General features: G+C 43.6%; 1 protein-coding gene across 4 annotated transcripts in view; it reads left to right on the forward strand.

The window, feature by feature from the left end:
- Positions 1 to 24389, forward strand: part of LOC138570755 (SURP and G-patch domain-containing protein 2-like) — a 1010309-nt gene that overhangs the window by 467396 nt on the left and 518524 nt on the right. For all 4 annotated transcript variants that reach the window (XM_069649142.1, XM_069649143.1, XM_069649145.1 and 1 more), the window contains one exon: positions 15749 to 15857. In XM_069649142.1, the coding sequence (XP_069505243.1) occupies positions 15749 to 15857 (109 nt within the window). The remainder of the gene's footprint in view (positions 1 to 15748; positions 15858 to 24389) is intronic.

Below are 24389 nucleotides of genomic sequence, written 5' to 3' on the forward strand. Positions count from 1 at the left end.
CCCAAGTTATATGTTGGAGACCTAGTCCTGATCAAGAACTTTACTAGAAAGTGGCATGAGCCATGTTTTAATGGTCCCTTTTGCGTTGAGAATATAACTCCTTCAGCTGTGAAAGTCCAAGGAAGACGAGCTTGGTTTCGCTTAAGGGATTTAAAAGCCTATAAAGGTGAGACTCGGCCTGCCACCGTTGCAGATACAGAAGCAAGTCAAGAAGATTTTCAGCACGAGCAGACTATATCGATGATGGAAAAAGGACGATAAACCAACTGCCAAGGGATGATACAGATTTTATCTTGGACTAAAATTTGGTGGACACTCCTTATAGATACATTAGCAGGAGTGCAAAGACTTGCTGAGAATTTTAGTAGGCTAAAAATGAACTTTAGAAGCACATTGACATATCAAAGTTATGCCTAAACGTCAGTTCTTGATCAGAAATTGGAAACGTGAACAGTATCTAGATTCATTTCGTGGTGCATACTTGTTCTAACATACGGTGCGTACTGACCATGATGTGCATCGGCTTGTGCTTGTTGTTTTTATATTTATACTTCAAACTTATCCTGCTCTTGTCAGAGACGTTGATATTAACACATTTTTACAGGATCCTAAAAATGGCCTTGTGATGAGGCTTCTCATTGCAATAATCAATCAAATTTTACAGTTACAAGTATCAAAAAATTAGATGATTGTATTAAAAATGAGAAGTGAAGAACCCTGCACGGTTCTAGAGAATGAAAAAGTGCAACAAGTACCAGGATAGCGCAAAAAGTGGATGCCTATGTTTTTGTGCATACTATATCCCTGTACGATTACTGTATTTCTGTTTGTCATGCTTCAGTCTCTGTCATGTTAGTACTCCTGCGGAGGCAGAGGGCCCTATGGTTCTCCCCTCTAATGAGAACTGCTTTTTATTTGCTTCATGATTATTACACACTCTTTGCATTTGGGAGACATGAGAAAAATGCAGAGGGAAGATAATGAGTGGATAGATACCTATCTGGGTATTGCAGCACATTTGGGTAATAACATGTGGTATCCGCACATGAGAAAGGTGGGAAAGAGAACATGTAAGGAGAGTTGCTACATCTGCGCTCTTGTACCCTATGCCATACGAACTTTCATCTCCAGAGAAGTTCCAGAACACAATGCCAGATGCCTCATTCATCTTGCAGCATGACACCAGAGGACAATTCCAGGGAAGTTGGGCCACTTTACGATGGAGATCGAAATGGTCGTTTCCACACCAGGATGAGTATATCATGACCACACCGATGGAAAATGAACCTGGATGGAAGAGCAAGATGCTTGTGTATCCTGCAGCAGGACAGGACGAGGTGGTCGTTGAAGAGAATGAACTGTCCTGATGTGACAAATTGCTGGATCGCCTGGGTGTTGGGAGCAAGTGAAATCCAAGAAGGGATGGGGCGAAGGACTGATGTCCTGTGCAGTTCACCTTCTGAAGCCAGAATATGTACAAGAGTATGTTTGAAGTCATGGGCTAAACATGCCAAACTGCTAACATGGGTAGAAGATGAATCTGGTCCAATGGTTGTGATCCCATTGGTGAATGCAACATTGTGCTTCCAGAGACATGGAAAGCATCATGTGGGAGAAAACAAGCACTGCAAAACTGCCGCTGGCTTTTCCAAAATGGGAGCAGACACACCCATCCTGATGGATCGATATTGGGCTTGGCCTAGCGCCTACATGAAGCTGCCCAAGTTTTGGGGAGGAACATGCGCCTTGGTGCTCATTCATGTTCCAGCATTAGTGATTCCTCAGAGCTACCTGAACATTGGAGAATTTCCAAAAGTAGATGCCCATTTGAGAAGATCGCTTGAATTTCTCAATCGAACCAGAAGAGAGAATTACTTCTCAGCCAAATCAATAGAAGCATATGACTCTATTCCTTATGAGCAGAGGTTGTTCAGCAACCTGCATAACAAGATGGGAGACGTGTCAGAGGACATTATAGATGACAGTTGGTTTGCTTCCATATTCACATGGATTCCACTGTGGATGGCAAACATCTTTAAGTTTCTTGGAGCAATATTGGTGATGGTGATGTTTGGATTCTGTGTGATCATGATAATAATTACACAATGCAACTGAACAGCAAAGAAAGCAGTAGGAATGAAGATTATGATCTATGTCGAATGAGGCTTTGGACCCAAGGAATTGACTGACGATTTCAGGAAACATATCCTGAAGGAGCGAAGTTCCTGCATCCAAAGAATCCTAAGAAGTACATAGGACGGGTCTATTGTAATCGGAATGGACAGTGCAACTATATGACCTGGATTGTGATGAACATGTTAAATAAGCCTGCACACTGAAGGGTGTGATGAAGATTTGGATTCTGAAAAAGCACTACTTCAAGAGCAAATATCAAGCTAGCTGTGGAAACCATTGAAGAGGTGGTTGATCACTCGACTAGACTGGGGAATGTAGAGGAGCAGTTAAATGCCTCTGCAGGAAATGCCACCCCCTACATCCTGTATGTTGGAAGCCTGAGATTGTGCCATGCTTGACGCCGGCAGTTGTGACCATGCCACGGCGAATATTCAAAAGAAAGTACCCTCTCAGAAAACCCTATGAAATGTATCCCCAAAGAGATGACAATCTGAGGGAGGAGCTCCCAGAAGGAATAGTTAAAATTAGCGAAAGAGGAGCTGGTGATGTGACAAAGGACTAGCATGACGCCCTGAGAATACTGGCTTAAGAGAATAGAAACTGATGACTAAGTTAAGAATCCAATAAACTTTCATATGTTAAAAGAAGATTGCACGTGTGTGGCGCACTGCAGAAAATGCAAGCCGTTCAATAATTGTAAAGATGCTGGAATGCAAGTAGACTAATCTTAGAAGCTGGATATAAGTAGTGAATAGACCGCAGGCGAAGCCGCCATTGTATAGAAACTGAAAATCACTCTCATGAATTTAGTAAACCAGGACCCGTGGAGGGGAAAGGCAGAGAGCAGTGTCGATGCAAGAATAAGTGAGATCGTGGACAGGAATGGCGAGGCTGTCTGGCCTGGTGTCAAAGCTAAGTCAGCCAAGACTGGTTATCTATTCTTGAAGGTGGTGAACGTGAGAAGCTGAATCCTCCCTCGTTAAAGTGTAAAGAAAGAACACCAGGCGTGCCAAGTTTTATTCATGTAAGACATTTAAATGCTGCAAAATGTACCGAATCGTGGTTTCCTGTCACGTGAGCCAAGGATGGCAATAGAGTTGCGCATGGAGTTCTAGAAAAATAGTGCGTGCTTGCGCTTCCTTATATTCCCAGAGACTAGAATACTCTGCAAGGCCAAGTTCAAAGACCATCTTCATGGCAGAAGGCCGGGATGATGAGAGATGATGGGCTAATTGGGTGGGGGGTAAAGTCCAGTTCACCTGCCACCTGGGTCTGAGCTTACGTGCTGCTATATTGAACCAAATGTTCCAGACATGGCACAAGCATGCCAACCAAATATAGAGGGCTGTATAGTGAAGGGCCTTATAGTTTGAGAGCCAATGATATACTGTGTACTTACTAGTGTTAAAGATGACATGTTTTAGTGCTAGGCATAAGTTGGCCACCTGACAGACATCCAATCACAGTCGCACCCCTTATAGAAAGTATACTTGGATGTTCCCCTTAAACCTATCACAATCCTTCATAGGTTTTTCTTATTAGCCACATAGTATGACGCTACTTCTGACATTTTTTGTATAAAAGGATGTTTTTATGAGAAATTCACTGAGTTTGAGTAAACGTCCATCGATGTCGGTTGTAACTTTGTTTTAGATAATTGTTAATAAAACAGCAACCTTTGCCATCTTCCTGAGTTGGTTCAATTATTTGGTGTCTGAGTTATTCTGATTCCTATCCATTGCATGCACGTTATCCAAAGGGCCATATGATTAAATGCTTTGGAAATAGGTTGACAGAAATACAACCGGAAGACATTGGGATCGATCGAGTATATAGGGTAGGCCCAAGAGAGAGAACCTGGCACTAGACCTAGAGATGTCGTGGTTACAGTAATTTCATATTGTTTGAAAGAGCATATTTTGCGGGTAGCATGAACAGAAGGGAATATTACAGTGAACGGGATGCAAATTGAACTGTAACAAAATTGGGCGTTGGTGACAGTTCAAAAGCGAAGGGATATGGGTCAAGTGACAGGAACTTGACCCATATCCAGGGACAGGAACATTACAAAACAGATTCCGTATAAATGGACGTTTCCATTTGGGCTGCTCTTTAGCATGGAGGTGTTATTACATTGTGTGCTGAAGTACTGGCTTTGCTGAATATGGAGAGAGACGATCAAGGCCCTCCTCCCAACGGCGGAGGTTGGATAGGTGTGGAGGTATGGGAAAGGGAACGGTATTACCCACACGGGCGCTAAAGAAGTTATCAAAATGTAGCATTGCAGGATGTGTGGCGGATGAAGAGAGGTGATGAAAAGGATTCACAAGGCCCTCCAGAGGAAGGTTGGGGCCATTTAGGAAGCTCAGAAACTGGGCCTGCTGTGAACAGTAAGTTCTCTAGGAAGTATAGACCCTCTAGCAGCTATCATCTTACCAAACATCCTAAACCGGGGAGTTCAGCAGTACAGGCTGCTACTTAACTAAACAATCTGCCTACCCCTCCATGCCCCCGGATAGAGATGACAAAGTTGATGCATGGGCTCGCAAAGGTCTTCTCATGAGGCAGCATGGCCTTGAAGTCTACTAACGTTACATGTACCTTAGCAAGATTTTCATATACCCTGTGGGACTGTGTTGCCATGGCGGATGATCACATCCCAGAGCTGAGGAAAGGGACGGCTTCCTGAATATAGGTAAGGATGGTAAAGAGGCGATGGAAGAATGTCTCGAATCAGGTTTGGATACTGCTGACAGCATCAGCAGATCCATGTCTGCAAGCACCGTACTGCGCAGGTTTGCGTGGTTGAGAGTCAGGTTTTGCACCGGATGTGCAGGCCAGACTACTCAACATACCATTCGATGGCTCAAGGTTGTTCGGCAGCAAGGTGGATGAGAGTCTGGAGAAGCTGCAGACCTCTAAGGTGGCGGCTAAGTCCCTTAGCACCTCCATTAGATAACCGCAACACCCCTACTTGGGCTCATTTTCCTGGAGGGGTTGTTCTTTTCGCTTCTGTTTCTCAGTTGGTAGAGTAAGAGGACAGGCCGGACAAAGAGGGCAAAGAAGATTACATCGTGGTGGACAAGGAAGAGGTGCTAAATCACCAGCTGCATCTTTACCCTCAGCTGCTGCTGCAGCCGCCTCTAAGCCACTCTGAGGCCTTGACCCACAAGACCCCGGTGTGAGGCAGAATCTCTCAGCATCTGAAAGAATGTCGGGGCCTTACTTCAGATGCTTGGGAACTGGAAACGGTAGCCCAAGGTTACGGACTTCCTTTGAAAAAAAGAGGTCAAGATCATCCACCGGGAGCAGACTGTCAAGATTCCAGATCTGCTCATTGTGCAGGAGATTTTAACCCTGCTAGAGAAAGGTGCAATAGAACATGAACCTTTAGCAGAGAGGAACAAGGGTTGGTATTCCCCTACTTTCTCATTCCCAAGAAGGACGGAGGATTGAGACCCATCTTGGACTTAAGAAACTTGAACAAGTTCTTCTGGAAGGACAAGTTCAAGATGATTACCCTTTCTCAGATCCTTCAGGCTCTCCCAACTACAAGACTGGTTGGTATCATTGAAACTTCAGGATGCTTACTTTCATGTGCTAATCCATCTCAAGCACAGGAAGTACCTGCAGTTCATGGTTGGCAGTTCTCATTACCAGCTTCAAGTTCTGCCATTTGGGCTGACCGCCACCCGAGGATTTTCCCCAAACTGATGGCGGTAGTGGCAGCGAATGTAAGGAGAAGGGGGGGGGGGGGGTCACATCTACGCCTACCTGGACGATTGGTCGATCAGGGCTCATTCACCCGAGCAAGCCCAGGAACATCTCGGTATCATCTGCCACTCCCTACATCGATTGGGCTTTTCCCTCAATTACAAGTCCCATATGATACCATTCCAAAGACTCCAATTCATCGTAGTGCTCATGGACATTTCCTCAGGGAAAGCCTCGACTCACGAGGTGAGAGCTCAACACATTCAGCAGATGGTAGCAAAATTCCAAAATGCCCAGCATCTTCCGGCCTTCGATTTTCTGAGGTTGCTCAGTCTCATGGCATCCTGCATTTTCCTGGTTCCAGAGGCCCGATTGAGGATTTGATCCCTTCAATGGGCTCTCAGGACTCGGTGGTCCTAATTTTCAGGGAATATGGTGGATCAACTGCAAGCTCAGAGCAGGGTTGCTCAAGACCTTCTTTGGTGGGCTTGCAACGACAACATTCTCAAGGGAGAATCTTTTTTGAAAACCATGGCAGGAGATAATGGTAGTGAAGGACACCTCACTTATGGGGTGGGGAGCCCACCCCAACAAGCTGACAATCAGCGGTTGTTGGTCTCCATCGGAGCCCAAACTACACATCAACCTTTTTGGAGCTGAGGGCAATCAGACTAGCACTGAAGGCCTTCCTGCCCTCTGTACGGGGGAAAACATTTCCTGATAATGGACAACACAGTGGCCATGTACTACCTCAACAAGAGAGGAGGCGTGGGGGTCACTACCACTGTGCAGAGAGGAAATGCAGCTCTAGTTCTGGGCTATACAAGAAGGAATCTCTATCAGCAGTTCACCTAGCCGGAGAGCAGAACACGGTGGCAGATGCTCTGAGCAGGCAGAGCAGTCTCCCACAAGTGCGAACAAACTCAGGAAGTCCTTCCAGAGATCTTCTCCCTTTGGGGAACCCCTCAAGTGGATCTGTTATTGACCGAGGTCAATCGGAAGTGCGAACATTATTGCTCAAGGGAATTTCCCCTGAGAGGAGCTCTACGGGACGCGTTCGTAGTGGACTAGGAGTTTCCACTCCTGTAAGCGTTTCCTCCAGTCCCCATCATTCTTTGTGATCAGGAGGTTGAGAAGGTTCGGGAAACACATGATCCTAATTGCCCCGCGCAGGACAACGTGATACCCGGACCTTCTCGACATGTCCATCTGCCCTCCAATACGTCTTCCACTAAGAGAGGATCTTCTCTCGCAAAAGGGAGGTCGGGTTCTCCACTTAGCCTTAACGAATGGTTTCTGAGAGGCTGAGATATAAGAATTGGGACCATCCGGACGACGTAACGGAAATATTGCTTTCGGCCACAAGGCCAGCAACGAAATCCTTGTACCAGTGTCATTGGAATAAGTTTAGTAACTGGTGCAAGGACAAGACTGTGGACCCTTTTCAAGGTTGCCCTGGCTAATCTGGGGCTCCAGATTGGAACCATAAAAAGATACCTGGCGGCGCTTTCTTTTTTTTAAGTGCTCCTCTGAAGACGTTTCTTATTTCAAAATACCTTTTTAATTGTTCAATTTCTGAAGGGACTCATTGTGTACCCTCCAGTCCCGTTTCATGTCCCTGCTTGGCATCTAAAACTTGTGTCAAAATGTCTAACTTGTACCCCTTTTGAGCCTTTACATTCCTGCCTGTTAAAGCTCTTAACTCCGAAAACTGCTCTTTTTGTGGCATTAACATCAGCCCGCAGGGTAAGTGATTTGCAGGCTTTCATGCAAGCCTCCTCATACTACATTTCATACGGATAAGGTAGTCATTTGAGTAAAACCATAATTCCTGCCGAAAGTAGTCTGACTTCCATCTGTCGCAGAAGATAACACTTCCATCTTTCTATCCTCATTTAGGTAAAGAGGAGGAAAGGCTGCATTGGCTGGTTCCAAAAGGGCTCTAGACTTTTATATTGCAAGAATGGCAGAATTTTGCAGTGATGATCAACTGTTTGTGGGATACACCGGGCTTAAATTGGGGCTTGCAGTAACTAAACAAACTATATTCCGGTGGATTACACTGGCTATTGGCGAATGCTACAGGTTAGCGGGCAAAGACCCGCCGGAAGGGCTTTGCGCTCATTCGACGAGGGGCATGGCAACTTCCGTGGCTTTTCAAAGGGGTGTCCCGATAATTGATATCTGCTCTGCGGCGTCCTGGACGTCGGTTCATACATTTGTTAAGCATTATTGCTTGGACGCCTCTTCCACTCAAGGAGGTCTTTTTGCTAAGACAGGCCTTCATTCCATTCACGATTAATTTAAATAGTACTCCCTCCTCCAAATTGTCACTGCTTTGGGAGTCTTTCAAAGATGAGGAATCCGTGGGAGGACACAATCAATTAGAAGAACAAGTTACTTACCCCTGGTAACCTTCTTTCGACTGGATATTCCTCCCACGTATTCCTCACGGCCCCTCCCAGCCTACCCCACCATATGTGTTTTACACTCTGCGTTACTTGAGAGCTTCCGGTTTGAGGTACGCCTGGTTAGTTCGTCCATTTGAGGAACAAAAAAGCAGAACTGAAGCAAATGGGCGATGCACAAGCTAATTATACTACTGATAACGACGGCGCTCCACGATGGCCCTCAAGGGACATAATGCCACAACATTGTGCACGGCGCTCTCGGATGAAAGTTTTTCTGAAGCAGCAAAGCTGGCGAGATACGAATATCAAAGATGAGGACTACGTGGGAGGAACATCCAATCAGAAGAACTTATAGTAATCAATCGGTCTTACCTGAAGGAAACTGGAATGGGGATTTAAAGATGCCAAAAATTACGGCAAAGGAGTGGGATTACTTAGATAGGGATATGAGGGAGAAGGAAGTGGTAGCAGCAACATGAGCACTGCCAATAAATAAAGCACCGGGTCCAGATGGTTTCCCAGTTTCTTTTTATAAGAAATATACTAGGCAGTTGGCCCCAAAGTTAGTGGAACTGTTCAATATGATAGTGGCTAATGGGGCTGGGACTCCAACTATGTCAGAGGCGAAGGTTTCTGAAACATCAAAGGATGCCAACCTCTTTGAAGTAGTGGACAATGCTAACAGAAGTATGCCTACTCAAAAGGACGCACTAGAAAGGAGCCCAGTGGTCTTCTCATCTAGCCCACGTGGGGCTAAAATGACACCTACAAATGCCCTGAATTCTGTAAAAGCACTGTCATTACAGTCTGAATCATCACCTATAGGTGAATTAATGGCTATGGAAACAAAACAAGCAAATCTAGCGGAATGAACCACCACACACTCTGCCTTGAAATTAACATTAGTGGACGTATTTGAGATGCTGAAAGCTGAGGTGCAAATCCAATCGGGCCCACTGCTGGAGCTGTCCAAAAAAAATTGGCAACACTGAATCAACCTTGGTTGGGCTGAAGACTGCAGTAAATGAGACCATACTAGAAGCACTAATCGACTTTAAAACGAAAGTGGCAAAACAAGAGTCAAAAATAGGGGATTTCCAAATGGCCATCGAAGGGTCAATTCCTATAAAAAATCCACTTGCTTCGAAGAGTGAAATAACAAAGGGAGTGGTGACTATTGAAGAGCCGGGACATGGGGGTGGGGGGGGAGAGATGTTTGTCCATCCTACTATTACGTAGGTCTGGACGATACCCCCCCCCCCGTCTGAATCTGTTCTGGATGACTTTAGAAGGCATGCTCACACGGCTAATGACTCACTGGGCGTTTCTCCTTGATACCAGTTCTTAACTTTTACAGAGCCAAGGTTGTCCCAGCTATTTCCTATGGAGCTGAAGTTATGCCGGGAATTCCAGGTCAACTATGGAACAAATTAGAGGGACTTTTTTGGAGAAAAGTCTTAAGACTACTGAACTCCACCTCCACGGCCAGAAGAAGGAAGGAATTGAGTCTAGTCTCTTTAAAGGAACACATTGACAGGAATACGCTCCAATTTGATGGGGAAAATCCAACGTTCACTACGGCCACACATTTTGGACATTATTAAGAAGGAAATGGAAGGATGCCGGAACCCGATTCTTACAGAGTGGGCAAAAGGAAATGTAAATCTTTTAGAGGACATGGAAAGCTCCGAAGAAGAGCTTGAGTTTAACCCAACGAAGGTGACCTTAAAACGAACACGATGGGATTGGATACAATGTCTTGAAACTGCTCAAAAGAATAAGTTGCTTGCACACTTGCCCTACAACAGAGTCAACGAATTGAGGAAGTATTTGGAAACATTTCCCAACAAAATCCTTTGTGCAACCTTTCTGAAAGCCTGACATAATGTCTTAAAAACAAATGAAATATTGAAAATCAGATGTCAATTGAACTCGGATACCTGTCGTTTTTGTAAAAACGTTAACATGACGGAAACAATCAAAGATCTTTTACTTGTGTACATTAACTCTAAGAAAAACATAGGAGTCATCATGTACATTTGATTACATTTGAGGAGGAAAGATGGTGGGATTGTTTGATGAATGGAAATCGCCCATCTTTGGTTATCGCAGTAGCTAAGATGTTACAGGATTTAGGCCTTGAAAAGGAAACCGGCACTAAACGCCGGCTGTTTTATACAAATGTTGGAATTTATCCAATAATAGCAAAGCAAAGATCTTACCAATGGTATCCAACAAGGCTATAGGCTGGTAGTTTTTAGGGTTGTTCTTATCTCCTTTCTTGAAAATCGGGATTATATTGGCTGTTTTCCATGACAGCGGTATTGTTTTCATTGCAACACATCTTTGCATAATTTCCAAAATGAACACCAACCATTCTTCTTGATGTTGTTTCAGCGCCATGTTTGTTATGCCATCAGGCCCCAGGGCCCTAGAATTTTTCAGGGTCGTTCTTTTTTTTTTTTTTTTCAAAATGGAGTTTGTCATGGTCCAAATCCCATGATATTGCCTTTGGTGTTTTCTTATTTAATGTTACTGATGTTTGAAAGAAATGCTCTGTGAAATAAGATACCAAAGTTACTTCGCCAACACAGTTCTGTAGGAATGACTTTGGATTGGAACACACAGGGTTCCAGTTCATTCACCATGAAGGAAATTAGTAAATATCTGTTTTGTACCCATTATATAGTTCCCTTTCAAGAAACTTGGCTGACTCAGAATATAAACTTAGATGGCTTTCTGGCGTTTAACTAACTAGCGTCGAAAGGGTTCTCTGGACGCCAGATGAGTGGGCAACTTATGGCTCTCTGCTCTGCAATTATCCTAAATGTGGAACGCCTAAAGACCTCAATAGCCTTTTTAGTCGCTGTGGTAACTCTTAAAGGGGCACTCAAAACAGAGATGATAGCAGTTGCGAATATTTACTGGAAACCCGCCTCTTCCATTGTAATAGACTTTCTGGAGTCCCTTTCGGATTTGTTTAGTATGAAAACGGAATATGGCTTAGCCAGTATTATCCTCAGAGGTGATCTAAATTCACATTGTATTGGCAGCTGTGGGTAAGCGCACAGATAGGGACACGACAGCAAATGGTAGCAGTTGGCTGTCGTTCTTAACTAGTTGGGACCCAACTATGGCAAATGCAAACACCAGTGGGGACTTCCCCTCGCTCTCAACTGGTCCTATGGCATATCTGGTTCCTTGGTAGATTATTAGTTTCTGTTGAGGACTCTATTCGAGAGCTGCTTGGATTTTGAGATATGCAAGGGCTCAAGTGATGACAGAATGCTGTCAGCTAATAATATCTGGCCACAAATCCAAAATCAGGGGTCCTTTGTCATAAAATTATGGTTAAACCAATCAGGTAACGGGGTCATCAAATTTAAACATTACGGAAAAGGTTTAAACAAAAAATGTATGGAGTCTTTGGAGACCTCCTCCTTGTGAGGAATTAATTCCAGCATGCTCGCCCACAATTTTCATTGATTTTCTTTGGGAGCTAGATCCTCCATGTCAATCAGGCAAAGTGAAATTCTCCAGCCACCACCATGATTTTGATGAAGAAACTAGACGGCGGAAAAAACTTTCAAGGACTCTGTTCCCAACCTGGCTAAAGACTTCACAACACTTCATTCTTATTACATTTGTGAATTGAAAAGATTATGCAACAATCATAGAGGTGGTTGCATGCAAATGGATATCTTGGAGAGCAGTGGGATGCAGAATTGATGCTAAAGATATTGCATAATAAAAGCTCCTGTAGCTTCTGGGCAGTAATGAATAATATGACAATCCCCCAATCCTATTTGCAAACCAATGATGTGTCAGAAATTTCATGGTGCGATTACTTTGGTATTCTGTATAAAATGATACATTCTGACTGTTATAAACTTACTAAAGTAGATAGTTGGGAATCAACCTTAAATGAAGACCTAATTTAAGATTTGATTAAAAGATCCTCATCCTCAATGGCCTCTGGACCGAATAGCCAAAGTAATACAATACTAAGAGGAAATGCACTGCTCTGGGCTGGAATTTTGCTGAAATTATTCAGAGAAATACTGAACAAGCAAATGCTTCCTCCCTCGTGGAAGTCGGCGATAATTATTCCGATATTTAAGAAAGGGGATCGGGCAGATCCGACCAACTATCGCCCGAATGCCCTTCTAGATGCCAATGGTAAGATATTTGCCGGGGTTGTGCTTAAAGCACTGAAAGAATGGATAACGGTGAAAAAGATAATTTCCAAATTTCAGACTGGCTTTCAGAAAGGCCTGTCTACCACATTAAATGGCCTGGTAAAAACAATTATGGCAAATAATTAATGGGAAGAAAAATGCCCCATTATATATGGGTCGTACCATCGCCTGCGAACGAAGTTCGACTCATAGGGACTCCCAAGATCACTTCTGGGGATACTAATGAGTATGCACGAAGATGCCACTTAAGCGTAAACGTGAACCTAGCTGGTGATCTATCAAAGGAAGTTTGTACTGAAACAGGGGGTAAGACCGGGATGCATTGTTGCTCCCAAACTTTTTAATGTTTACTTGGCAGATTTAGCAGAATTCTTAACATCATGCTCTTTAAGTCCAAAAATTAGCGGGCAAGCAATAAACTTTATAGCATATGCCAATGATATGGTCTTGCTGGACCACACACCTGTGGGTCTCCAGCGTCTTTTAAAAGCTTTCGGCGAGTATGCTAGGATTAACTCTTTAAAATATTCGACAAAGCAACATAACTGCAAGTCCAACATTTCCTAGAGGCTAACAATATCCTCCGTCTCCACCAATCGGGCTTTCGCCCAGGTCATGCAACCAAAACAGCCCTCCTAGACTGTAAGAACCAAATGGACTACATCTAAGACTCCGGTAAACCAGCCCTACTAATCCTCCTCAACCTCTCGATGGCCTTTGATCTCGTTGCTCACAAAACCCTATGCCAACACCTCTCAAGCACTGCACACTTTTCACCCAAAGCGACAGCATGGGTCTCGTCCTTCCTCCAAGGCAGAGCCATGAGAGTCTTTTCAGAATCAGCATGTGCACACCCCAGCACTATCCAATGTAGAGTACCCCAGGGCACCTGCATCTCGCCGACCTTGTATAACATCTTTACATGGCCTCTCTTCAGCATCCTTGACGCACTAGGCATCACATATACCAACTATGCTGATACACAGATCCTCCTAACAATCTCTGGTGACTACGTTGCCAAAACGCTGAACGCCATCTACTCCACGGTCCAAACCTGGATGGCACAGAACTGGCTTTGCCTAAACTGAGACAAAACAGAACTCTTACTGATTGGGACACCAGAATCGCTAAAGAAAAGTTTCTCAAGCTGTTAAAATCCTGGGAGTCTACCTAGACGCCAACCTGTCCATGACCAAACAAGTGAATACAACTGCTTCATCAGCAGCCTACCATTCTAAACTCCTCACTGCAGCTAGTTCCCTTCTTAGACAACATAACTGCCTAAGGATAGCTAGAGCTATTATTGGTGCTCGACTAAATTACTGTAATGCCCTGCTGGCCGGGACCTCCTGAAAAAACATGGAAAAACTGCAAATTGTCCAAAATAATGCTCTCCGGGCTGCCACCAGTATCCCCAGAAGGTAACACATCTCAGCGGTCAGAAAACAAGCACACTGACTACCCATCAAACTGTCATTTTCAAAACCCTGGCCCTCTCCCATAAATGCATCTACCACCAGGCACCTCAACCTCTCTGAGACTCACCTTACCACCCACAGGAAGAACCCCATACACAAAATTACTTACGGTGCCCACGATCACCAGAGTGTGAGCCAGAGGTACTAGCTTCCCTTTTCTTGCCGCAAGACAATGGAACTCCCGCCCTACCTCAGGGGGGGATCTCCTCCCACTTAGCCTTCCGCAAAGAAATCAAAACACTCCTATTCATCTGAACTCTTGTAAGGTTCTCCCAAATCGCACATCAGGCACTGAACTTGTTCTATATGTACCCTCCTAGTAACAGTCATTCTTTAACCCTGCCTACTGTTGTTCCTTCTCCCAACATTGCTACGCTTCATGTAACCAGCAGCAGTGTTGATACCTGTAACGTAAGTCAACGTCTTGTAATAGCGCTTCAATGCCCTTGGGCTGCCAGTGTGCTTTATAATTCAAAAAATAAAAAATAATACTCTGTAAAGATTAACTCTAAAAAATCAAGAATTCTGCGGTTTAAGATTTTAGGGAAGCGTGCATTACGTTTAGAGTGGGAGTTATTGGTAGAAAATATCCCATGAGCTACAGAAATCACCTGTTTAGGATTTGGACTACGCCCCCTCCAGACGGTTAAACAACTGGCATTGGATATGGAGCTAAAGGTTGCTCCTCTAGTGAGCCAAATGACTGTGTATCGTAAGTATTGTACATTTTCCCTTTTACCAGTTATAAGATTGTACAAAGCGAAGATCATACCATCCCTCCTATATGGCTTGGAGACATGCTTGCACGTGCAGGCCTTGAATTGGTCCAGGATGTAAGGGGCAATTTGGAATAAGACTATGCATCTACCTCTTTCATTACCAATAGTGAGCTTAAGATCTGAGCTAGGTTTGCACACTCTAAAATCAAGCATGGACTGGAAATTGGTTTCCCTATACAGATTAATTGATAACCTGTTGGCTGGCTCTCTGTATGAGGATATCAGAAGGGAGATGCAGAAAGGATCATGTTTGGCTTTAACGAACTTGGAAGCCTATGCTATTATCCTACTTTGTAAATGTAATCGCACAACGGATGACCTTCTAGCAACAGGATGTGGTGGGACAATCCACATCAAGAGGATTTTTACAGATAGAATGGTTTGGGTTAGAGTTGTCTGGGAAAACCATGGTGGAAGTCGTCCTCCTCCTCCCCTAGTTTTCCCAGAAAACTCTAACCCAACCCATTCTATCTGTAAAAAATCATCTTGGCGTGGAAGGGATCTTTTCTATAGTGATGCCCCACCACATCCTGTTCCCAAAATTACACCACAACTGTGGATTTTGGAAATCCATCTTAACAAGCATTGACAAAGCCAACAGTTTTGGCTTGTATATAGTTGCTAGATGACATTTTTCAGGCACTGTTGTGTCCAGGTAATCGCACCATTTCCCAGCTGTTTACATCTTATGGCCAGGAAGTACCATCGTCGTCGTGTCTACCAAATACCTATCACATGCCAACATTGTTGGCTTTGCCAATGCTTGTTCAATGAGATAGCGGGTCTGAGTTATGGCTTGTGCTGCATGTGTAAGAAGGCAGTGTCTGCATGCCATTGGAACTGCTTCTGCAACCATGCTTCCATTGCACTTTAATTTGCCATAAATGCTTAGTTATAGGTTTTTATGGTATGTACCTACAAAGGAGGGGCCTGGACTACCAGTAGTGTCAATACATTGAGTAACTGATACTCCTGCTTGCAAACAATATGGTTCTTGCTTCACATGACCAACTTTCTTTCGTTCTTTCTAGGACCAAGACTTGCTGATCCTGTGGCATTATCCATGATTGACTATCTGTTGGAGTACACTATAAAAAATTGCAGATTAAAAGGTACCCAAAAAGGGAAGCCACAATTTTGGTGAGTTAAATATAAAATGCTCATTCAACGTTTGGTTACTTGTCTCTGGCTATGTGATTTCTGTAAACTGCGTAACTAATGGCATAGCATTTATTTTGTCCTTCCCCCCTTTCAAAATAATTAGGAAAAGATTTGATGCCTCTTGTTGTGGCTGTAGACATTGCTGGACCTCTTCCACCACCCTATCCCCATAGGTGTACATTTCTGTTTTTACAATCTTCAGGAAGAAAAGGAAAACCAGAATGTTTCAAAAGAGCAGGAACTCAATCACCACTACCTCTTTCACCTCATGCTCTGATATCAGATATACAATGTGGAAAAGGCAAGCATTTACCAAACGATTGGTGTTCTTTAGTAAGAATAATTAAGGTCTGAAAACTAAGCACAACAATTACACCCACATTGACCAGAATTCAGAAAGTATTTTTTCAAGGCCTTTCTCTCATATATGCTTCAGTTTGTGATAATAGCTCCAACCACTGTGAGCATGCCAGTGCTTGATTTCTTTCCAATGTTCTTAAACATTCTGTTTAGCAGCAGCTAATGCAATACTTCTCCGTTTGGCTTCCACAACTTGAAGTGGAGTGCAGAATATGTCAAGGCCTAATAAAGCTAGCTCGGGAGTTCTTTGAAGTCTCAAAGCACATTTTAGATTTGAAGAAAGAAGGAAAACTAAAATCTCTATTGTCAGGCATCTTTCTCACAATAGCTCTAACACAGAGCTATCCATGTTATCAATGCTATGAAGCTATGTAGGATACTATTATGTTCTATGTTGGATATTGTATGAGATCTGTTGGGTATTTGAGTCCCTAGAGCTACAATGCTGCCCCTTCAAACTGTCTAGCCAATGGTTCTGAATCAGCTTCGTTCCAAGATCTCTCTCCCGCAGTTTTCATAATTGGTCCATAGGGCGGTGCATGCACCCAAATTGTTTCAGAAGGCCCATAGTTCTACAATAGCTCTCCACCATTATTATTTTGGTTCAGGTTACTAATTTCCATTGCATAGAAGCCAAGCCAAATCGTGGCACTGTATGACGGGATGATATGAAAGTTCTGTTTATTTATAAATGGATATCCAAACCTTTTTTAAAGCATTGTAGTACAGCAGGGTTTTGAGATTTTGTAGAGCAGCTCAACCATTGAAGAGGTAAACTGAGAAAACCCAAATATCACTCTTCCTGACCAGGTTTCCAGAAGACCTTCATATGGCTTTTCATAGGATTCTTTTATGATCTTGAATTTGAGGGGCTGAGTTCGACATTGTCAGGTTTCTTAATAAAGACATATGCTTCCACATGACTGACGATTCAAGGGACTGAAGACCTACTTCATATCTGATGGCACATATGGAGGTATTAATTGGAAAACCTAATACATATTTCCAAAACATACCCCCTAACAATGAGCATATTTTGTTATCCAAGTTGAAGCCAGCCTCACTACCAAATATGATGGTTGCTACTACTTTTTGGCGATAAAACATAATGGGGCTCAGGGAAAATTTGCCGTATTCTCTGTGTAATTTTAAACCTTGAAGTTTCAGATTGGTCATTTTTTGATTTTAGTTCATCCCTTCACTACTGTTCTCTTATTCAGGTGTTAAAGATGATTCCCAAATAATGAATATTTTGAGTTCTCACTAGTACTTTCCCAGCCACAGTACATCTAAATTGTGTGTCCCTTATGTTTTGGTTGAAGCCAAATGATATTATTTTAGATTTATCGACGTTGATTTCCATATCGTTCATTTTTAAGTATTTTTCCAATTCAATTAGCAGACGCTGTAGTCCAATTTGGGTGCTATCAACCAGGACTAAAATATCTGCATATGTTAGCCAGCTGATCTGATTACCATTTATTTTTGGAGGAAAGGATTTAGCATTCATGAGGGCCTCGCGTAAATCTGCTATATATAATTTGAAAACAAGGGCTGCCAAAGGACAGCCTTGTTTCACGCCTTTTTATGTTGGAATGTTGGCAAATCCTTTTCCTTTTGCATTTAACCCAATTTGTATTGCAGTATTTGTGTGTAGTTTTATCATCTGAAGAAGATCTTCCGGGCAGTTGCACTTCTGTAGTTTACCCCACAGAGTATACTCTTATCACAAGCCTGACGCAAATCGATAAAGGCTGGATGTAGGTTTTTCTTCTTCATAAGGCTTCCAGTTTTAATTAAGTAAAACTGAATTCAGTTCTGTTCCAGCACCCTTAGTGAAGCCAGTTTCTTAGATCTAAGATGTTGGTAGCCTCAGCCCATTTGGTAAGTCGTTTTTGTAGGAACATAGCAAATATTTTCCCCATCACATCTAGTAAGGCAATCGGTCGGTAGTTGGCTGGATCTACACAATCTCCCTTTTTAAAGATTGGTCCAACTACTGCCGATTGCCAAGAACTAGGTATCGCTTTGGCATGGCTGGTTTTATTTATTTATTTAAACACCTTGATAAATGCTGCCCAATTTGATTTGTTTTTTAACACCAAATTCGAACTCCCATAAGGGCTAGCTGCACCTGAATTTTTAAGTTTGGAAATCACGTCTTCAATCTCTTTGTTATAGGGCAGTGACCATACAATGTTCGTATCTCCAACATTCAATTTATCTTGCTCCTCTATGGAGTGAAATACTGTTGAGAAATGAACTATCCACACTGACTCAGACAGCATTATCCATAAAGGCCTTTTGTGATAGGGAGCCTGAATTGATGATTGCCCATGTTTCCCGGCTTTTCCTACTACAGATTAGTCTGAGTATTGTTTCTGCTTGATCTTGAATTCGGGCAGGTTTAAAATTTAACACCCAATTTCTATTGCGTTTTTGTTTTTTCTTAAATTGTTGGAAAAATTCATTTGAATATTCTGATTTTAGCCGTTTTAAATCATCTTTCACAGCTTTTTTTTGGACCATTATTTTTTTATTAAATTCGTGAGTATGACTCTGATCCGATTTGAAGCCACTCTTTACTTACTTAAATTGGACTAGTAAAGCATCATAATCTAAAGTATTTCTATTTGTGATATTATATGGGCTATATTTCTCAGTCAGATTTGTTATTTCTACTGGCCTTATTCTAAGTCGGTTTAGACCTTGATTTATTTCCAATTTCGTGTCGTAGAATTCGTGAGTCCTTGCCATCATTGAGGGGTTTACCCACCGAAGAACAACGGCATCGTGATCACTATTTTGCATCTTCAATATCTTGAGGTTTATGATCTCCATCCTTAGATTGCGAGATGCCCAGACATAGTCTAACATTTTATGGGCATTATCACACCATGTGGATCCCGCTGGGATGTCTCCTGCAGTTTGTCTATTGAGCATTTCACAGTTTCTTGCATTCATGGCCTTAAGCCAACACTTCCCTCTATTGTGTATGCTCTCTCCAGAAAGATCTTTTAATTCACCATCTTTATTTACCCAAGAACAGTTCAAATCTCCACAGATTATGATTGTGGGTTTTTGGAAATTGAGCGCAAATTTGTCCACCAATTTCAGTATGGACGACAGAAATCTTTTTGTGGAGATCTTTGCAGGATTCCAGTAAGCATTTATGAGCATTAAGTTGTTAGTTGGTTCGTCTTTGTTTGCTTAGTTTCAATTATTACTCCTTGCACAAACAGGTTTAGATAGAAAGACTCCATTAAGCTCCATCCAGGTGTATCTTTCATCATTGTCAACAGCCCAGAAAACAGGCGACCAGAGGAGTTTTTGGATGCAGGATTTAGGCATACTGTGTACCCCTCGCATATCGGAGGTGTCCACATCCACGTCTCTTGTAGACCTATTGGAGAGTATTCGCCAGTTTTTAATTCATCGTCTTTTAATAAGTGGACAAATCCACGGGTATTCCATGAGATTAGGCAATAATGGTCCACTTGTCTTGACGCATTATCCTAGCATCTCGTCTTCCCGCATCATCTTAAAGTTATGGGATAAGTTGATTTGTTTTTAGTCGAGGATCTATTTGGACCGTTTGCCGATCGCTCTTGCCCGAAATGGGCCTGAAGAGAGCGTTTCCTCGCATCATTCTCTTGAGGTCTAATCATGTTTGACTTGGTTGCTACATATAATCTTCTCGGGGAGTTGTCACCATCACTTGTATCTCCAATCTCATACTCCCAACGTCAGTAGATCCATTTTAGCATCATTCAAAAGTGAATGTTAGAGTGAATGTATAGCGAAGTGATTGCAGAAGTAGTAGACATGCATCCGATAAGATATTCTTATTAAGGAAATTGAAATCTGTCCCACCTTTATTATTTTTCCAATTTATCAAAGCAATTTTGCATTATCATGTTTATTTTGGAGAAAGTCCACAAAAACCTGTATAAAAAAACTTTATAGATACAAATCCTTATTAATGACAATAAATAAGTAAAACATGTATATATTGTAGCAAAAACTGTCAATCAGATGGCAGCATCAAACCTAAATAGTGTCCAAAAGAAAATGCATGCACCATCTCAAAATGTATTCTTAATTATTTTGTTTATATGCTAGTACAAAGCCCTCACGCTTCTAGGTGCTGGTAACCGACAGGAAGACTGTAAAGACTGTCTTTAGATGTTTTCTGAATAGCTGTTAGGTCGTCTCAGATCGTAAGTGAAGTGGCAAAATTGTTGCTGAGGCTGCCACCACAAACTGCACGCTGGTGCCCTGTCTCGTCTGTCTAAATCTAAGGGTCAGGAGTCAGTGACTGTGGGAGAATCTGAGTGGTCTGGCTGGCAGGTATTTCTTGATCCTCTGGACTAGGTAGGAAGGGGCCTTGTTGTTCAGGCAGTGATGAGCAATTGAAAGGATTTTGAATTTGATAATTTCCCGCATCGGGAGCCAATGGACTGATCTCCTGGCATCCGAGATCCGGCCAGGATTGCTCCGGTCCAGTGCTGCTCGAAGCACGTTCTTTTGGATAACTTGGAGCCTGTTCAAGTTCTTTTCAGAGGTGCCACAGAGTAGGGAATTTCAGTAATCCAGCTTAGATACCACCAGAGCGTGGGCTACCATGATTCGGTTGGCAGTGGTGAGGAAAGGTCTGCTTGTTCGTATGAGTTTTGTAGTGTAGTCTGTGGTAGAGGTGATATTGTTAATTTGGCAGGTCACATTAAGCAAAGCATCCAAGTAAATGCCGAATGTTTTTACTGAGGTAGAGACAGTGATCTTATGGCAAGTGCTACGCAGGGTCAATGCTTGTGAGATGGGCAGGGGTACCAACAAGGAGCAGCTACATCTTTTCATCATTAAGGAAACGGCTATACTGAGCCATCTATGTTTGGAGTATCTCGGAAACCTAGTTTACAGTGCTGCAGTTTTGGTCATAGACACCCGATAGGGGAATGAGAATTTGTGTCTCATGTGCGTAGTTCATGATGGAGCTGCCCAGTGACTACAGGTGGTCCAATAGCAGTTTTGTATAAATGTTATAGATGATGGGGAGACATAAGATTCTTGCGGGACACCACATCTGATAGTTGTCTGGGAGGTCGGGGGAAGGAAGGCTGCTGCCTCACCTGCAAAGACTCTGGATGTTCTGTTATCAAGAATTGGAGAACCAACTAGCAGCCTCCTGAGAGAAGCAGGCTACTAAGATCAGATGACATATGATTTTATGGTCCACAAGGTCACACAGAGCTGAAAGGCCAAGTTATAACAGGAGGGAGAGCTTTCATGCTTCGTTGGCATCATTCAATTGATTCTTTAAGTCAAGGATTCCATAAGTCAAATGAGTACCTATAACAATAAATGTCCTGAAACAGGCAAAATCGCATCTGACTGCAAGTACAAGCCCACCCAATGGTACATTTTATTTTATCATGTAAAATACACATATGCATTGCTAACGCTTCCCAGGCCATCACACACAGTAATAGATTCACAATTGAATTATTCTCAACATGTAACCATAAGGATAACTTTTATGTCTTAATTCTCAGGCTCTACCTTGATAATTGTGAGAAACCTGACGGTGTCTCACTGACTAGTCCCCAGGGATTTGTCATCCAGGTGTCCAGGACACGGACACTGCTATGAGATTCAGTGCCTGGGGTTGGACCAGTGCGGGAGGATCCCCTGGGTGGGAGGGGGTGCCCGGGGAGTGGAGTGGGACGCCGAAAGGGTGAGATGCAGTACCCCTTCCTGATAACATCCTTCCCCATCCTCCTCCGTAGTATATTCAGAAGCTCTACCCCCTCCTTTCCTGACACGAAGACTTTATTAAACCACGAAAGACAATGGACTAACACTAGGGTCAGGCAATTGACGACAACCACAAACACCTGACGGCCCTTTCCCACAGGCATAAAAGGTTGAGCATGACAGCACACTTTGAGCAAGGCAGACCGTTTGACGAGGCAGCTATTTCAGGACGGCAGTTCAAGAGGAGGAGAAAGGCAGCGAGAACCGAATGGATGACAAGGAGGGAAGTGCCCTTGCCCTTTTCGACCCAGACCTGCAATGTCACTGTGAAAGGAATCCTAAGGCCGGGAAAAACAGGTAGCGTGTGGTGTAAAAGATGTCAACGGTGCACGGAGCACTCCTACACAACCAAGTCAGAGAGAGATGCCTGCTACCGTTGTGCCGTCCTTTGCTCCAGAGACCAATACCAAGCTGTTCATTACAGCTGGTGAGTCGGAGGGAGAACCGATAGTTAACGGAACTGTGTTGAACGAAGGTTGCAAATGACAACATAATGTGAATCAAGGAATAAAAACTTTGGTCCTCATTACGAGTCCAGCAGTAGCCGTTCCGGTAATACCATTCCGCCTCCGTGAATGCTGGAATCACCGGGGCATTACAACCCCGGTGACCCGGTAATTCTGGAGGCGGAATTCTGTAAATCCCCATTCCCATGGAGTCCCATATGACTCCATGGGGATGGGGACCATGGAACCACTGGTTCCGTCTATGACGGAGCCAGTGTTTCCATGTCTGCCTGCAGCGGGTGGTGTTACTCCCGCCAGGTCAGACCTGGCGTGAGTGACACCTCCCGTCTGCAGGACTCAATCAGCGTGTCCGGAAACAACGGTAGCGGCGGATTTACCACCACCGTTGTTTCCGGACCGGCTGACTTATAATGAGGCCCATATTGCATTACAGAACTGTTTTGAAAAAAGCAGGGAGAAGCCAGCTGCAGAGTAGTCTGGCGCATGTGGGCGCTCATTCGAAAGACTCGGGCCGAACCCCTTTTGTTGAACTACCGATACCAGAAGGCCCTAGGCGAGCCAGACGTAAGAAGTCAGTGGTCCTACAAGGGGCGAGTGAATAGTCCGTGTACAGTCAAGTCTTTGACCCGTTGTGGATACCAAGTGAACTGTGTTTGTGGCAAATGTGAACCCGACAGAGGGATGCCTGCGCATTAGGGTGGTCAGTAACATCCCGAGAACATTGTAGTACGTGAAGCCTGACGGGGGGCTGAGATCCGGTCTTAGGTCGGAAATTAACCTAAGAGGTCTAACAAGAAGCCTCGAAGAAAGCATCTTATCCGTTTTATCGCCTTTCTCAAAGTTTTTGCTTCAGGAATTTCAATTTTCTTATCACCTCTGCCGTCTCAAGTTTTTTCAACTCCTCACGCTTTTCCCTCAGGTTTTGGAGGTGTTATTTACGGTATGTCCCCTGGGTATGCAACCTTTTCTCCAGCTTTGTAATTTCCCCTTTCAGCCTTTCTTCAATTAATTTCCACTCCCTTTTACACCTCGCTCCTTCCCTCTCCAGACTGCCTTGCCTGCCTCCAACACCGTGGCTGGCCCCACTTCACCGTTGTCATTAATATTAAAATACTCCTCTATTGCTTCCCTCAACTCTTTTTCGTAAAGCTTATCCAGCCACAAGGAATCATTACACCTCCACTTGGTAGCTCTACGTTTAGCTCGGACAAGCTCTATGGTGCCCATAACCATATCGTGATCCGACCACCCCACAGGGCAGATCTTAACGTCTAGCACATTAGATCTCTGTTCTTTATTCACCAGCAAGTAATCGATTCGCGTGGAAGTATTATGAGCTTTGAGCCTTGTTTCTTGAATAAAGAGGACAGCCAGATCCTCCCTACAAAATTCCATACCCACAAGGGACCTCTTAGCCGGAGAATTAAGCCCTTTGATATTGAGAGAGCCCACCCTCAGCACCTGCCTCCCCTTTTTTTGCGCCCCCTGTGGCAAAACTCCTACATCGGATCCCATGGGCTCTTGCTGTGATCCTTAATGGCTTCCCACATTCGTTTCCATCCCCTAGTTACCCGAATTGCACCTCTATTGCCCCATTCCGCCCACCATATTCCCCCCTGAACTCCAACAACCTTGAAAATCATAACTTGAGTAAACCAAATAAACTGGTCCATTGCCCCACTAGGACGTAAAAAGACCCTGCCTCGAGACGCCCTCCCAAACTTGAGGGCCATCAGGGAACAGCATCCGCACTCCTGAAGGGTAACAGTTCAATAACTCACAGTCCCCGATTCCCATTTCCTAAAAGTTCTCTTGAAGTATTCTCTGGAATCTTTATCATACATGCGCCTCCTTTCGCCTTCTCCTCATG

Source organism: Ambystoma mexicanum, chromosome 1p, assembly GCF_040938575.1.
Source record: "Ambystoma mexicanum isolate Mex_15411 chromosome 1p, UKY_AmexF1_1, whole genome shotgun sequence".
NCBI lineage: Eukaryota > Metazoa > Chordata > Amphibia > Caudata > Ambystomatidae > Ambystoma > Ambystoma mexicanum.